We start from the raw sequence: 16,413 nt of genomic DNA on the forward strand, positions 1-16,413 counted from the left end.
ATATGTGTCATTTTTTATGTATTTTTAATGTATTTATACATTTTTTTTTATTTGTTTTTAATTAAAAACCATTATAGCCCCTGAGGCAGCTCATCTCAATGAGCAAAACTTGTCCAGAGTCAGGCTCCTACTGTTACTAGATCAATAAGGGAATCTTTGCTTCTACCGATCTTTGTTTCCTGGTTGCTATTGTGCCACTTTGGATCGGCTTCCGTGTTATTTCCTGGACGGTTAAATAAAGGTCAGTTATTTACCCTTTCAAATAACATTAAAACAAGAGTACACGCCATGAAACTAACAACCAGCAGATTCAGAACAAATTGTAGAAAGTAGTTTTTCACTCAGTGCACTTTCAAGCTGTGGAATCTGCTGCCAGAGGATGTGATCAAGGCAACTAGCAAAGTGGGATTTAAAAGAGTTTTTGACAAGTTCCTGGAGAAAAAGTCCATAACACATTATTAGCCATTAGAGATGTGAATCGGAACCGGAATCGGTTCGGATTCCGGTTCCGATTCACATGTGGTTTTTTTTTTCCTCGGGCCCGATCGCAGTTTTGTTTATCGGCTGCGCCCAAGTCGATAAACAAAAAACCCACTCCAATCCTTTAAAACTAGTCCCTTAGCTTCCCCCACCCTCCCGACCCCCCCCCCCCCCCCAAAACTTTTTACAGGTACCTGGTGGTCCAGTGGGGGTCCCGGGAGCGATCTCCCATTCCTGGGCCGTCGGCTGCCACTAATCAAAATGGCGCCGATGGCCTTTGCCCTTACCATGTGACAGGGTATCCGTGCCATTGGCCAGCCCCTGTCACATGGAGGGAGCACTAGATGGCCGGCGCCATAGCGTGGGCCATCCAGTGCCGAGCCGATAAACAAAAAACCCACCCCGATCCTTTAAAACTAATCCCTTAGCTTCCCCCACCTTCCTGACCCCCCCCCCCAAAAAAAAATTTACAGGTACCTGGTGGTCCAGTGGGGTTTTCCTATCGTTTTGGGGGAGCCCCCGGTTTCTGACGATTTTGAAAATATCGACAATATTTTCAATCGTCCGAAGCCCGATTCACATCCCTAGTACTAATAGCCTGTCTGAGTCCTCATCTTCCTATTGCCTATTGTATTTGGTCATACCAGCACAGTTCCTGTTTTCAGAACCTTATAACTGCGCATATAATGTTTATTATTATTCTATCCCAGTTTCTCAAGTAAAGAATCCTTGCATACTGCCACAGGAGGTCAATCATTTCTGCTTCACCGTCAAGAGGCGATAAAATAAGACACGCGATAAAATGGGCGCTCGTATTGAGCTTTCTTAACGCGCGCATATCCACCTTTCCTGGGCACCCAATGCTATATTTAAATGCTCTGCCGTGTTAAAAAGGACGTGCTAGGTAACAGTTGGGCATCCCTAGCACTCAAAAGCATCGGGTACACAAGAATTCCCTGTTAAAATGTAATTTCCAAACTTTACCAGTTTTTGATGTAAACCAGCATGATGTCCAAAACTAATGCCGGTATATAAAAATGTTTAAATAAATAATAAATAAATAAATAAATAACCGTGGTTGTGCATGCATCTCTAAGAGGTATTGTATCTCCTCACCCTTCATGAATAACCAATTTTAAATGTAGTTTAATATTTGTTTGTTGAATAAAAAGGCATTAGCTATTCATGATTGAATTCTTGATATCAAGCCTGCTTCTGTGAGGCTGTAGAATTGTGACTCTTTAAAATCAAAGGACCTATTTTGGTTGACCTTTGCCCCCTGCCAAGATCCAGGAAGTGAGGAAATGTTTTAGCAGGATTTTAGAAAATTTGTTTTGTTTCAAAAGCAGTATTTTTGGTTTTTTTCATGAGTCCTTGCCTCATGGTATGACTTAATGCCAGCTCCAAGGCTGGCGTTAAATTTGCCACATTAGAAAGGATGTGTTGGGCAACCGGCAATTTTCTGCATTGGGACCTTACATGTGGTGAGCACTATTGGCTACGTATTTGTTTGGATGCGCGTTTTGGATGTGCTAATCCTCTTATTGCATCTGGTGTTATGCTAGCGCATCCAAAATGCATGTCCAACTGCACATGGACCTATGCACCAGACTGAGTGTACTTTATTGCATGCGCTCCTCAGTGTTTCTCCTGGAAGCATGGGGGTTCCCAGCTGCACATTCCTAGTTCTGACCGTGAACAAGATTGGGTCAAACTGGTATCATAAGAAAAACCCATAAGCAGCACCAACAGCACCCAACAGAGCTGGTGCCCATGCTCCAGAACCAGTAAGGCTACTCTAACTCTTCACTACTGCGAAACAAAAAGGAAAGGGCAGAAAGATTTAACACAATAATTATTTTCATCAATTAAGCTCTATCCTAACAGTAGGAAAGTGAAGACCTGATAGTTAAGAAAAGGTGACCTCCAGTGCATTACATTGATTTTCATCACTGGTTAGGTGCATTTCAAGGTTTCCTTGATGCCCCTGTCTTTCCCCCTCCTCTTTTCTCTCTCCCTTCACTGAGGTAGGTCTCACCGGTTTGGTTGGAGATCTCTCCCTCGGGACAGGGGGTACAGTCGAAACAGCAGACAGGTCGTCCTTCCTGTGGAACTTTCCTGTACCCCGGGAGACAGCTCTCACTGCACACGGAGCGTGGGACCTGAGGGGGAAAGGGAAGGGAACATTAGTGCTGTCTAATGGTGAAGAGAGAGTTACAGAGCCTGACGATTCTCCTATACATTCCTGAAGACAGAGAAGAGATTCTCATGAAAATAGTGAGATTCTATTCTTTTCCTGAAATTCATTCTGTTCTAGTGGAGGATGATATTTAGAGCCATTTCACCTGGTCTGTCTAAAACTTACTGTCTTCAGGATGTCTATAAAGCATGCGTGAGGTTCACAGTGCACACATTTAATTGAGTCAGAAAGAGGCATTCCTGGGGGCTGTGTCTAGATGGGAGGAATAAAACAGCCTGCACACACAGCATTTTCCCAAGCCTGCTCACTGTTTTATCCCCCTCCGCCACCCGTACAAGTGGCAGTTGCATGGCTGCTTTTAATGCACATCCTTTCTGATAGCTAATTTATAAAAAGAAACTATCTGGGCAGCTTCCCCTTGGAAACTACATTCAAAGTGCAATAAACAAACCCTCAGCTACTGGGCTTTAGTTGTAAATTGCCCCCTTACTATTCTCTCTCTTCCTGTTTCTATTCTATTTTATTCTAGTCTACTCCATTATGACCTGTCCCTCTATTCTGTTCTTTTTATGTTCCATTCTTGTATCTATTATATTCTAAATTCCTACCTTCCTAAATATAATTTGTTTTGGAGGGGGTGGGAGGGTAGAATATTACCTGGGAGTATTTCCTTCCCCATTGAATGAGGCTCTTATTTAGGCTCAGCTTGCTGTCTTTTGATGCCAGGGGATCATAGAAGCCCACTGTCAGGTATCTGTTGCCACCATCAGGGGTGAGCTGCCAGTTTATGATGTCAAAGGCAGAAGAAGTCTCCCCAAGCTCGTTGAAGTACAGCTCTTCTCCCACTGGGTTCTGGAAGTGGACTCGTTTCAAGTGCTGGAGAACCTGGATCCCAGCAAGGTGAACAAAAAAGGATAACTGAATAAAACCATAGACTGTCTGGTCCATCTCTGACTCCTCCAACACCCTTCCTGGCCTTATGCAATGCTGTGCAATGAAAATATCAGCCAATCAAAGGTCAGCATCCTCGTTGATGGGGTATCCTCTTATTTCTATAAATGTGTCTCTTATATTGGATACTGATTTTAGATGGTGTCTAGGCTGTAGAACACACTATTCCTTTTTTAAATTTAAAAATAAACATTTATTGAATTTTAATGGCTACAATAACCATGAAACCTTACAGCAAAGCATTTACACAATACAATAAAACATAAATAAATAAATTTCACTCACTGCTTTACCCATTCCACCCTCCCCTACTAATGTAATTGTGTCACAGAAATGAAATCACACTTGTCTTTTGTCTGCAGTTTTTGGGAGGTAGGTCTGGGTTAAGCAGTGGGGGGGGAAGAGAATGAAGTGGTAGAGGGCCTAGGTAAACTGGTGGAAGTGTAGGTGAAGTGGAAAAGGTGTCCGAGAACTGTGATTAAAAATATGCAAACATGAATTTTCATAAGCAGAGTATGCACATACTTTATAAAACACCTGCATCTAAGCTTAAAGTGTAGTAAATACGCACCCATTACATTTCATTTGTGTGTACAATGTGGGCAAGATTTTCAGAACGTTACGCGCAATACCGGACTTGCGTGCACCGGGCCTATTTTAAAAAGGCCTGGTGACGCACATAAAGCTCCGGGACGCATCTAAGTCCCTGGGCTTTCAAAAAGGGGTGGGGAGGGGGTGGGGTGGGGCGGTCCGAGGGCGGGGTCAGAGGCTTCCGGCACAGTGCCCATTTGCCGCTGTGCCGGGAGATCGTGTGCCGGCAGTTGGCCGGCAGGCGCAACAGGGTAGGATAGTTTTTTTGATGGGGTTAACTTAGGGCTGGGGGGCGGGGGAATTAGGGTAAGGGAAGGTGGGGTGGAGGGGTAGGGAACGGGGGAAGGCAGCACGGCTCAGCGCGGGCTCGGCATGCGCAAGGTGCACAATTGTGCACCCCTTGTGTGCGCCGACCCCCGATTTTATAACATGTGCGCGCAGGTCTTAAAATCTACCCGTGTTGTTTCTTTTACAAAATAGATATAGAAAATATTTGACTCCCTGCATCAAAATAATGTGCACATACTTAAACACACACGTATTTTTGGGGCAGAGATGTGCGGTATTTTATAAACTCTCTGCCTCATGCCGCACATTTTGTGCACACTATTGAAAATTACCCTCTAAAGAATCCATTTTCAGAAGATTTTCTTGGCTAAAATTGGGTTTCAGCCAGATAGATCTTCCATGTTTAAAACTTGGCCCCTTAAGTGATTAAATCAAATTCTAAGACCAGTGAAACCACACAAATTTAACCAAGGAAGTTGAAGGTATTTCCGGGGCACAATCTCGAGTGATAACGGGCTAAATGTGCCCTAAATTTGGTTGCTTGCACTCTGCTACCTTCCTCTGGACCCTGACATTTTTTAAAAAGCTCCTGTGCCATGATTTGCCTCCTCCCTCCTCCTTCCTGGCCCTCCCCGAGGCACACACTGCTGCAATGCTGAATGCGGACACACTCTGCTCTTCTGCCGAGCTTGGCTTGAATTTATTTGGGATGAGTTTGTGGGGGTGGAGAGGAGGAATGGGGTTCAAGATCTTAGAGATGAAGGGAGGGAGGAATTGCTCCTCAGAGAGAGTTTTTTGTAAGTTGTCAGTTACCTGGAAGGAGGGAATGGGTGAAGATTGTTGCACAAGCACTTTTCAAAAAACGCTAGCCAGGATCAGGAGGGAGGAGGGAATACTGACTAGTTGGGGTTTTTTGTTTACAGAGAACTTAGTTTTGCTGATTTTCACCATTAACTGTCTTAAGGCCTAGATCCACTAAGTCGTAATTATTTTATTTTTTTCTACAGGAGGGATCCCACTATCACAGAGGGGGGGAGGGAGGTGTCAAGGTGATAATGGGGCCCCTCCCATGAAAAACATTGCAGCTCCATTTGAGGTATCCCTGACTCCTTAAAGCAGGGGTCAGGAACCTTTTTGGCTGAGAGAGCCATAAACGCCACATATTTTAAAATGTAATTCCATGAGAGCCATACAATATGTTTAAAACTAAATACACGTAAATGTGTGCATTTTATGTAAGATCACACTTTTAAAGTACAATAAGTCTCTGAAAATATTACACCAGGCCTTAAGACACCAATACATCTCCTATTAGGAAAACGGACCAAGTCAGGCTGCTATAGAGTCCTACACAGAAACTACACGCCAGCAGAAAACCTCACCTGAATCACGTGCTGTCCCTCACCTAACATAGAATAAAGAGACCAAAACGCATAACAAGAAGCATGCAGAAAAAAACTGAATTGGAAACTGCAACAAGCCAGAGTCTCTGTATGCAGTGTAACAAAGGAAAAAAGAAACATCACCCATCCTTATAAAACAAATCAAGAAATATAAAATCAGCAGCAGTAAAACTGTACTAACAAAAAGAACATATTTTGAAACAGCTGATGAGTGGAATATCCAATAATTAAAAACTCATATAAAACATTTCCAGATACCAACAAAATATTTCAAAATAGCAGACACAAAGACCTAGTAATGAAAAATAATAAGGATACAAAAATGCTTTTGCTCTGCATACCTGGGAACGTTTGATATCCAGGTGTCCTGAGATTGTTCTGAATTAGCAGGAGGTGGGGTGGTTTGCTTGGAGCTTTCTCCTCTCTCAGTCACATACCAGCGCTCTCTCTCACACTGGCTCTCAATGACACACCTATACACACATGCTCTCAGTCACTCACATATACACATGTTTTTTCTCTCTCACTTATATAGGCTCTTAATTACACATTTACACACATGCTGTCTATCTTTTCACGCTTACACACACACACACAGGCTTTCAATCACATAAATACATGCTGTCTTTTTCTCACACACAGACTCTCATTCACATGCTTGCAAACATGTCCTCTCTTTCTCTCATTTACACACAGGCTCTCAATCACATACTCACATGCTCCCTCACCTAAATCAGCTCTCAATCACACACAGACACACATGGTCTCTCTCTCTCATTTAAACACAGGCTCTCAATCACATACTCACATGCTCCCTCACCTAAATCAGCTCTCAATCACAGACACACATGGTCTCTCTCTCTCATTTAAACACAGGCTCTCAATCACATACTCACATGCTCTCTCACCTAAACCAGCTCTCAATCACACACAGACACACATGATATCTCTCTTACTTATACACACAGGCTCTTAATCATACATACACATGATTGATTTCTCTCACACACAGAGCATCTCAATCATACACACGTACTCTTTCACACAAACAGGTTTTCAATCACAAACTTACACATACAGGTTCCCAATGGTAAACTTACATTCATGCTCTCTCTCTCTCTCTCTCACAGGCAGGCTCTCAATCACAGACATACTCTCTTTCACATGTACAGGCTCTCAATCAATCATTCACATACATGCAATCTCACACACACACACACACACAAACACACGCCCCTCCGCGGCCCGGAAGAGGAAGTGGAAAGTATCGGATGCCTGCACGGCAAGAAGAGGCCACGCTAGTGCGCTCGGCATCGGCCCGAAGAAAAGAAGACTGCAGCGCGGCTCGGAGGAAAATGAAGAGGTTCAACCGCGGCCGATGGGACTCCGCCTCCGCGAGGGCTGAAAATGGTTAGCGTTGGGAGGAGGCTGCTGCTGCCGCGAGTTCCCGGGGTGGGGGTGGGGGAGAGAGAGAGTGAATAAGCAAGCAAGCTGTGTTTGCTCGCTCATTCACTCTCTCTCTCCCCCACCCCGCGCTGCAGTCTTCTTTTCTTTGGGCCGATGCCGAGCGCACTAGCGTGGCCTCTTCTTGCTGCGCAGGCACCCGATACTCTCCACTTCCTCTTCCGGGGGGCGGGAAGAAGAGAGCACGTCGGTGCCGCTGACTCCAGCTGTCCTGCCGCGTTCCGCCCGGGCTGACAGCATTTTAAGCCCGGGCGAGGAGGACCGGGGAGCAGCTGGGTCAGCGGGAAAGTGTGGCGACTGTCTGCGAGACAGATGCAGCCCTCAAAAGAGCCATATCTGGCTCGCGAGCCATGGGTTCCCGACCCCTGCCTTAAAGTAAAAAAAAAAAGTTTCCCATTCAAGCGAGGCAACAGACACCCCCATACCCCCAAAGGTAAAAATAAAGGGGTCTATTTTAAAACCTGTGCGCCCGCAACCATGTGTGCGAGGTTCCCAGTGCGCATGTTATAAAATACGATTCCCGTGCACACTTGCGCTGCCAGTTTTAATATCAGCGCACGTATGTGCTGGCGGGTGGCAACACACACACACACACACACACACACACACAACAGGGGGGATTTTACAAAAATATGTGTGGCGACGCATGTAGGGTTTTCCCAGTTCCATACCAGTCCGCTCCAATTAAGGACTTCCCTATACCTCTTCCTACTCTGCCTCCCTTTTCCCCTTTTCCTCTTCGACCCCTAACCCTTACCTAGCTTACGTGCATTTTTTTTATTTTCTTACTTACAGCTCCTTCGGAGCAGAAGTAACTTCTGCGCGCCCACTGGCTACCGACGTGCACTTCCCCAGGACAGCATCTAATGGCGTTGTCCCGGCCAGCCCCATCCCACCCCTCCCCTCCCCTCCAGCCTGCCCCTTTTCAATAGCCCAGCACTCTTGCGCATACCAGGAGATACTCACATGGATAGGCCTTTTCTAAAATACGCTTGGTGCGCGCAAGGCCGGCCGCGAGCATATTTCCTGGATTTTACACGTGCCGGGCTTAAAAAATTTGGGTGAAAATGCATTTGGGTTGCAGGGTGATACCCCTACCCCAATAATAAAATTAACTTGTTGGAGTATAGTGAACCCTCCAGGCACCTCTCTCCCAAAAGCCATCAGCAAAAATCAAAGGGACGCCCCCTCCCTCCTCCTCCCTCTCAAATGTATCTAAAAACATGATTGGGGTTCATGATGCCCCCCAGGCACATCCCCTGACCCTCCCCTCCCACACTCCTTGAACCTTTAAAATAACAAGAAAGTCTCACGATGGGGCCTGGGGTGCCCCAGCATCCAACTTGGTCAACAGCATTTTACAAATTGGTGGCCAGTCTGACCTTGCCCATGTCAACTGTTACTTTTTGCCATGGCACTTATTAGCATTTGCAAGGCTCTTTAAATATAACATGGCAGCCTCAGGACCTGTGATAGGGTCCCAGAGCTCTAACGTTACATTTATTGATTTTTGAATAGGTGTTGTTGCTATATCACGGCTGAACATTTTCTCTTTTGGTCACAATAATATATTAACATGAACTTGCTTATCAATGACCTTCTTTGCATGCATTTGCATTATTCATGCATGACAATTGCATGCATAGCAGGTCATTGTAATAGGAGAGGGGAAGATGGGCAGGGCCATGCATATTTTTGCAAATATCGCATGATATTGCAGTGATAGTGCTCTATTGCATGATATATAGAGTATATTGCATAATATACGCTGTTTAATATGTGTAGAGCACTACTGAGACTTGATGCATCAACCCAGCCACACATTTGTACCAGCTAGATTTAGCAGAATTTTCAGCTGAAAATCTGCCTAGAAATACCCAATTAAAATGACCTGGTTATCTTGGCCTTATAGAGGCTTTTTGTAAATCAACCACTAAGTCTTGGGAAGGGTAAAAAAAATTGTCAAAATTGCACTTAGGTTGCACCAGTTTCCAAAGTGGATTTATTCACATGGCAACTTTGAAAATTACTTCACAAAATGTATCTAGCACAAGTTACATCTGCTATTTGTTGCGCACAAAGGGGTAGATTTTAAAAGCTGTGCGAGCGCGTCCATGCGTGCTCACTACCCAGCGCGCACACATGGACATGTGATTTTATAACAGGTGCGCGCAGGCACGCGCATGTTATAAAATAGGGGCTTGGCGCGCGCAAGGGGGTGCACAATTGTGCACCTTGTGCAGTGGCAGATTCCCGAGGAAGACCGGCCCGGGGATTCGCCACCCAGGCCGGTCCAGGATGCATCACGTGGTCTGCCGAGCATGGTTCCGTCACGGCCGCGCACGGCAGACCACGTGACTGGAGCGACCGGCCCACCGGGGGATGCCCGATCCCCCCCAATAGGCCAATCCGCCCCTGACCTTGCGCGACGAGCCACGCTGCCTTCCCCCTTTCCCTTTCCCTTCCCCCTAGCCTGACCTTCCCACTCTTTTCCCTAACCTTTCCCCCCCAGCCCTACTGTAAACTCCCCTGACTTTTATCTTACCTTTTGTGCCTGCCAGCAGCCTGCTGGCACGCGATCCTACGACACAGCGGCAATATCCATTGTGGTCGGAGGCCTCTGGCCCCACCCTCGCCCGGCCCCCAGACCACCCCTTTAGTAAAGCCCCGGGACTTTCACGCATCCCGTGGCTTTATGCGCATCTCCAAGCCTTTTTAAAATAGGCTCAGCGCGTGTAACCACACCCCCCACCCCCCTTCCTACGTGCATAAATCCGATTTCAGAGCTGCCTGGGAGGGAACGGGGGAAGGCAGCGCAATTGTGTACCCCTTGCATGCGCCGACCCCTGATGTTCCCTCTGAAATCAGAATGGCCTCGGAGGGAACATCCCTACCCCCGCATCCCACCTTCCCTTCCCTTCCCCTTCCTCCCCCGCCCTTTCCCCCCCCTACCTTTTTGGTCTTCTTTTTTTGTTTCTAAACTTACTTCAGCCCTGGGGCTGAAGTAAGTTGCGTGCGCCAGCCAAATGCCAGCACATGATCCCAAGCACCGCGGCAAATGGCTGCTGTGCCTGGAGCCTCTGGCTCCACCCCTGACCCAGGACAGCCCACGCCTCGCCCCCTCCTTGCTCTTTTTGCAAGCCCTGGGACTTACACGCGTCCCGGGCTTTACGCGCATCGCCAAGCCTTTTTAAAATAGGCCCGGTGTGCGTAAGACCAGTTGTGCGCATGAATCCTCCGGATTTACGCGCATAATCTTTTTAAAATCCAGCCCATATTGAGCGGGCAGTTTAGTAAAAGGTCTATGCTGAGTGTAAAACAGTTTTATGTGCAGAAGTCCCTTTGAAAGTTACCCCCTTATTTAAGTGAAACGAAGAACATTTAACCATTTTCTTATTCATTTCCTAAAACATAGGAATGAACCATTGAGAAACAACTGACCCATCGGTAGAATGCCCGCTTTACTCCACATCTCAAAGGCCTGGGATGAGAACTCTTCCTTCAGCCAAGGAAATTAGATTGGAGGTAACACGAGAGATGAGTTTCTCATACCTCACTCCTGGTCTCTGGAGTTCCCTCCCTCTTAGTCTGTGCATTGGAAAGGACTTTGCCAAATTCAGTCAGGCCTATTAAGACATACGTCTTCTCACAGATTTTTGGTAATTAATTTTATTTGAATTGAAAGTGTGGGAAGCTTTTTTGGAAGAGTTTAATGGGGTGTGCATAATACCAGATAAGGAAGTAACAAATCAGGAATCGGAATTGTTTTCTGATGCGGCGAGGTCATCAGGCTTTGGGGTGTATTTTCAAGGTAAATGGTGTGCTGAGCCATGGCCGGAAGATTGGGTAGTAAAGGGTATCACAACGAACATAACATTTCTGGAATTATTTCCCATAGTGGCGGTGCTGGCTATTTGGGGTGAGGAGCTTGCTAACAAGCGAGTTGTTTTTCGGTGCTACTGACCTAGAGTTTTTCATTTTGCCCCCTACCCCTGGACCCCTATAAGGTTTGAAAAACCCAAATTTGAAACGGTTCGCTAATAATGATGCTGCTTTTCTAACTGGATAGGCTTTTAATCCTTTCCTCAATTCTTCTAAAACTATTGGAGAAAAAGCCTTTGCAAACCGCACCTCATTGCTTACCTCCTCTGCTCGGGGTAACGCTAAGACTCACTGCACATTTGGTTGCTGGTTGCGCTCCACTACAAACTGTGCAGACATGCCGGAACTTACAGTCCGGAAATAAACAAGTGGCTTTATTAAATCACCAGCGCACATCTCCTCCGCTCCCTGCTGGCTTAGCTGCTGCCCCCCTTTCGCCACGCTTCCCAGGCTCCGAAAGGAACTCACACCTCCGCCTGAACTACTCATCCCTCCTCCACTACCTACAACTTTTGGCCCACTGGCACCCTTGTTTGTCATCTGGGTAAGCCATAGATTAATATATTGCGTTCCCCAGGACATGTGCCTATTACCCTCCATTTTATCCCTAAGCCGCTCATCATAGTTTATTTATTTTTTAATTTATTTAATGTTTTTATATACCGAAGTTCGTTAATAACATCCCATCGGTTTCCAAAGAACAAAAATGCAGCATAAAGGCTTTACAATAAAATTGATTTTGAACCGGGGAGGGGAGATAATAAATAAAAGAAGTTAGGAGGTAGGAAGGGGGAGATAAAGGGGAGGGGGAAGCTGTAAATACATAGGGGGTGTTAAGGGATATTATAATAACCGCCTTAAAATTATGTACAATCAGTAGGTATATGATACTAATGTCAAGTGAAATACCGGTATGTAAGATACTGGTAACACGCAGGAAATATGAAATGGAATAAGTAATAATACGTAACAAGCAAGAGAATTTACATTTTACAAATAAATCAGAACGTTCAAAGCTTTGCATGGTACAGTAGGGGATTGTGAGAAATTGAGGGCTGTAGGGTTATGAGGGTATCAAGGGTGGGCTTGCTTGAACAACCAAGTTTTGAGTTTTTGCTTAAATTTTTTTGGACAAAGTTTTTGGCGTAAATCAGTGGGCATGAAGTTCCATAAAGCCGGTCCTGCAATGGATAGTGAGCGTCCCTTCGTGGAAATGAGCTGTGTGAGCCCAACCTTCATAATCCTTAAAAGCCCCCAGGATGCTGTTGGCATAAGCCAACAAAGGCCCATACTGCTGAGGCTCGAAATGGCCTACAACTCTGGCCAAACACAAAAAAACCCATAACCCAATTTAAGATATTTTTGGAAACCTTAGGTCCTGTCTCTCTATCCTTGTCCTTCTTCTTATTCTTCTTTTTGTCCTTCCTCCCTCCTCTCCTACCTTCCAACAATTGGAAAATATTAATATATTTGCATTTCCTAATCCGCCGTCGCAGCCTCCTGGGCACTTTCTCCCACAACCCTGTTAAGAACACTAAAGCTGGATGGCTCATGTCCTGCATTGGGCCCACCCTGTAACTTGATCTCTTTTCCCTCTCCGACTCACTTGACAAGGAGGACGAAGACTCTTCTGAACTACTATCTGACTCCGTACGGGATTTCCTATCCCTCCTCCTTCTTTTCTTTTTACACTTCTTGGGCTTCGCCACCAAGATACGAAACTCCTGGCTCCTCTGGTTCCTTAATGCTCGGCAGCCATCGTCCCATCTCTTGCCTCACCTCTGAGCATGAAAAAGCTCTGTCCCTCCATGCTTCTTGTTTTGAAGTGCCTGGATACGCTCCACTTTCAGCCTCTGTGGGAACAACAGAAAAGCCAGCAGAACTGCCCAAACATCTACACTCTGCCTGCCCTGCCCAACCTGTTCCCCTTGAAGTGGTAAATGCACTTTTCCCCTGTATGTCCCTTGGATTTTCTCCTTTTCTCCAGTCTGAATTTATAGAACTCCCCGGGCAAACATGGAAATCATCAATCTCCTCCTCAAACCTGTCTTGAGGCTCCCCAAACTAAGCACTTCTAACGCTACCCATTTCCTCCCACTGCCTACCCTGCATCGACCTTAACTGACCTTCATTTAGCTCTCTCTCAGGGTTGTAACTGCAGCACTCATGCCTGCCCACCTGGGCTCAGCTTCCCTTGGCTGAGGATCTGCTGCCAAAACTTTATATGCCCATAAGATGACCAGGTCAGCTTCCTTGTTGACCCCCGGCCTTTTCCTACCTCTCTGAGTGCCCCTGAGGAACCCTTAATCTGACTGAGACTCTCTCCCAGGCGCAAGACTCTCCTTCTGCACCTGGAAGCTTACCCTTCTGCTTTTTGCCTGTGCTCCAGTCCCTCTATTTGGACGACTCAGTGCAGTGGACTGTCGTACCCTCCCACCACGAGCCGGGGTCCCAGACTGTCCCCTCAAAACCCCTTTCTTGAACCTTTGCGAATCTTTGACCTCGGGCTCCAGCAGTGCATTCCTAACCGAGGATGGTGCAATTAACAGATCCCCTGAAACATCCAATGAAATGTCAGGAGAATCAAATTCCTCTGAGCTGAAATTCTGAGAAGGGGAGGGGGATGGCTTAGCCTCAGGCCCACTCTTCCCTGAGACGGAATGGGAGGGTGGAAGGCGGGGAGTGAAGGGAAGGAGCAGGTGGCAACGCCAGACTTGCCTGCAGCTGTGGCCCTCTGAAGCCTGGGGCCTCAGCCGAGGCAGACCGCTTCACATTCCCTTCACAATCAGGACCCGGACCGCCAGGTTTGGCTCTCGTTTCCCTGCACCTGCGCTGCATTTTAGTCACAGCCAGACAAGGACTCACAAAGAAAACCACAGCGATGACAGAGAATTATTTCTTTTTTTTTTTTTAACTCCCCGACTGCGCACCGGCATAACGAGACTCCGGGAAATGCTATATATATATATATATATATATATATTTTTTTTTTTTTTTTTAAATTTTAAACTCAGTGTGAAATGCGGCGGCAAAACCCTTTTCTGATCTCACCTCCCTCCACCACGATTGTCTGCCGGCAATGCTGAGCCCTGTCTGTTGCCTGCAGCCAGCCAATAGCAACACCGCAATTTCAAATCACTGGTAGCTTGCTATTGGCTCCCACCCTTTTCAGCTTCCACTTCCCCCCTAACACCCCCCCCCCCCCCCCCACCAGGACGTAGCCGGTGCGTGCCTCTTCTTCCATTATAGTTAGCAGCACGGGACAAGCCTGCACCGCTGCTCATTAAAGGAGAGAAAGAGAACACTTACAGAGAGTTGCACTATACAAAAGAGACAAAAGATAGTAAAGTAGTTTTTTTTTCAAACAGAAAAGTGGCCAACTTATCTGATAAGTACTCTTATGGGGTAAAGTACCGATTCTAATTATTTTCATTTTTTTAAATGTGTAGACATCGATTGAAATATAACAAGAACATTGTTAAATGTTGATCCTGACAGTTATTGCTGTTCCATACTTCTTAAAACTTGCTAAAGAGTAATAAATAAAAGTTAATATTTCCAGTTATTTGTATATAACTGTATTCCATCTAACCCATGGATTCATCAAAATGCTTAAATTTAATGGAAATAGCGCCCGCAATAAAAAATAGGGGGTGTTTATGCTAATTTCTCTGCTCCCGCATCACATAGGTAATTTCCACATTGATAAAAAAAGGGGGCATGGTGAGGGTAATTTCTCTGCTCCCGCATTGCATAGGTAATTTCCGCGACATGCGATACATTTATGTTAGGATCCTGCCTGCAGCTGCCCTGCAGGCAGTCCCCTTCCTTCCTTTAGTGAAGCCGTCGCCGATGCCGTCCTCCGCGGCCCAGAGGCCGGGGCTGTCACCAGTACCTCGCGGCAGGCTGAGCCGCCCGAAGCCGCCTTTGATCTCTGCGGCTGGAGCCGCCACTAGGGTCCTTGGTTGAGTGGCAGGGAAGCCGTCTTGGCCGCTGCCTGTCTCCACCAGTTCGCAGCAGGGAGCCGCTTCCTCTCGGGCCTTCTACGCGGCAGGGATGCCGCTGATGTCTTCTGCCTTCCAGCTTCCTCATAGGTGCAGGTGCATGCCTCTTCTCAATATTTAAAGGGCCAGCGACAGGAAAAGCCCTGCAGCCCTCACCAGTAATGTCATCACTGTTTGCCCGGATCAGCCCTATAAAAGGGCCCAGCCTCAGTTCCTCAGGGCCTTTGGATCCTGTCTTCACAGCGTCTGTGGTCTTCTTCCTGATCCAGGTCCTCTGTGGTCTTTCTGTGCCTTGATGGATCTTCGTTCCATGTTCTTTGTGTTCCTGAACTTCTTCGCCTTGATGTTCCTTGTCTTGTCCCTCATTGGACCTCCCTCGTCGCCTGTTCCATGTTCCTGATGTTCCAGATGTCCAGTTTTCCTGATGTCCAGATGTTCCATGTCCAGTTGTCCTGATGTTCTGTGTCCTGACTCCGTCTGTCTCATCTTCAGCTCTTCGTCCAGTTCCCAGGTCCTTCATCTATTCACCTTTCCTGGCGTGCCACCGTCATGGTCCGTGACCAGCCATGGGGGGCTATGTAGGGTGCCTCGTGGTACAAGGCCTTCTTCTTGTCTGCAGTGCAAGCCTCCAGAAGATTCCTGTTTATAATGCCTTGTTTTTGAGAATCCTGAGTCTTGAATTCTGAGTCTTGAATCCTGTCCCGGTCTTCGGAGTTCCTTGTGTCTGCTTCCGTTCATGCCCAAGACTCTTCCAGAACCTGCTCCACTGCAGCATGGTCCACAACCAGCCCCTCTATTGAATCTTTGTCATGTTCCAGTCTCAAGTTCCACTTCTTTGCCTGCAGTCTGCTTCGCGTTCAGCATGGTCCGCGACCAGCCACAGACAGCTGTGTAGGACGCACTACAATGCAGTTCTCACACAGTACTTTCGCCTGAGTCCTGAATCCTTGCCTGAGATCTCCAAGTAACCTAAGTCCTTGTATGAGTCTTCTGAATATCCTGAGTCCTCCGAGTATCCTGAGTCCTTGTCTGAGTCCTCCGAGTATCCAAGTCTACATCTGAGTCCTTGGAGTATGCTGTCTTCATCTGAGTCTTCTTGTTCCTGCCCTCAGCCTCCGTCTGGCCTCACACGCTCGTCGTTCCCAAGCCG

At 46.7% G+C, this 16,413-nt stretch overlaps 1 protein-coding gene across 1 annotated transcript in view; it reads right to left on the reverse strand.

The window, feature by feature from the left end:
* The window catches only part of LOC115098444 (vomeronasal type-2 receptor 26-like), a 98,882-nt gene that overhangs the window by 24,288 nt on the left and 58,181 nt on the right, over nucleotides 1-16,413 (reverse strand). Inside the window, exons 4-5 of the mRNA XM_029614954.1 lie at nucleotides 3,338-3,565; nucleotides 2,519-2,642 (exon numbers count right to left, since the gene is read on the reverse strand). Coding sequence (XP_029470814.1) covers nucleotides 2,519-2,642; nucleotides 3,338-3,565 — 352 coding nt within the window. The remainder of the gene's footprint in view (nucleotides 1-2,518; nucleotides 2,643-3,337; nucleotides 3,566-16,413) is intronic.

The sequence above is a fragment of the Rhinatrema bivittatum genome, chromosome 1 (genome assembly GCF_901001135.1).
Source record: "Rhinatrema bivittatum chromosome 1, aRhiBiv1.1, whole genome shotgun sequence".
Taxonomy (NCBI): Eukaryota; Metazoa; Chordata; class Amphibia; order Gymnophiona; family Rhinatrematidae; genus Rhinatrema; species Rhinatrema bivittatum.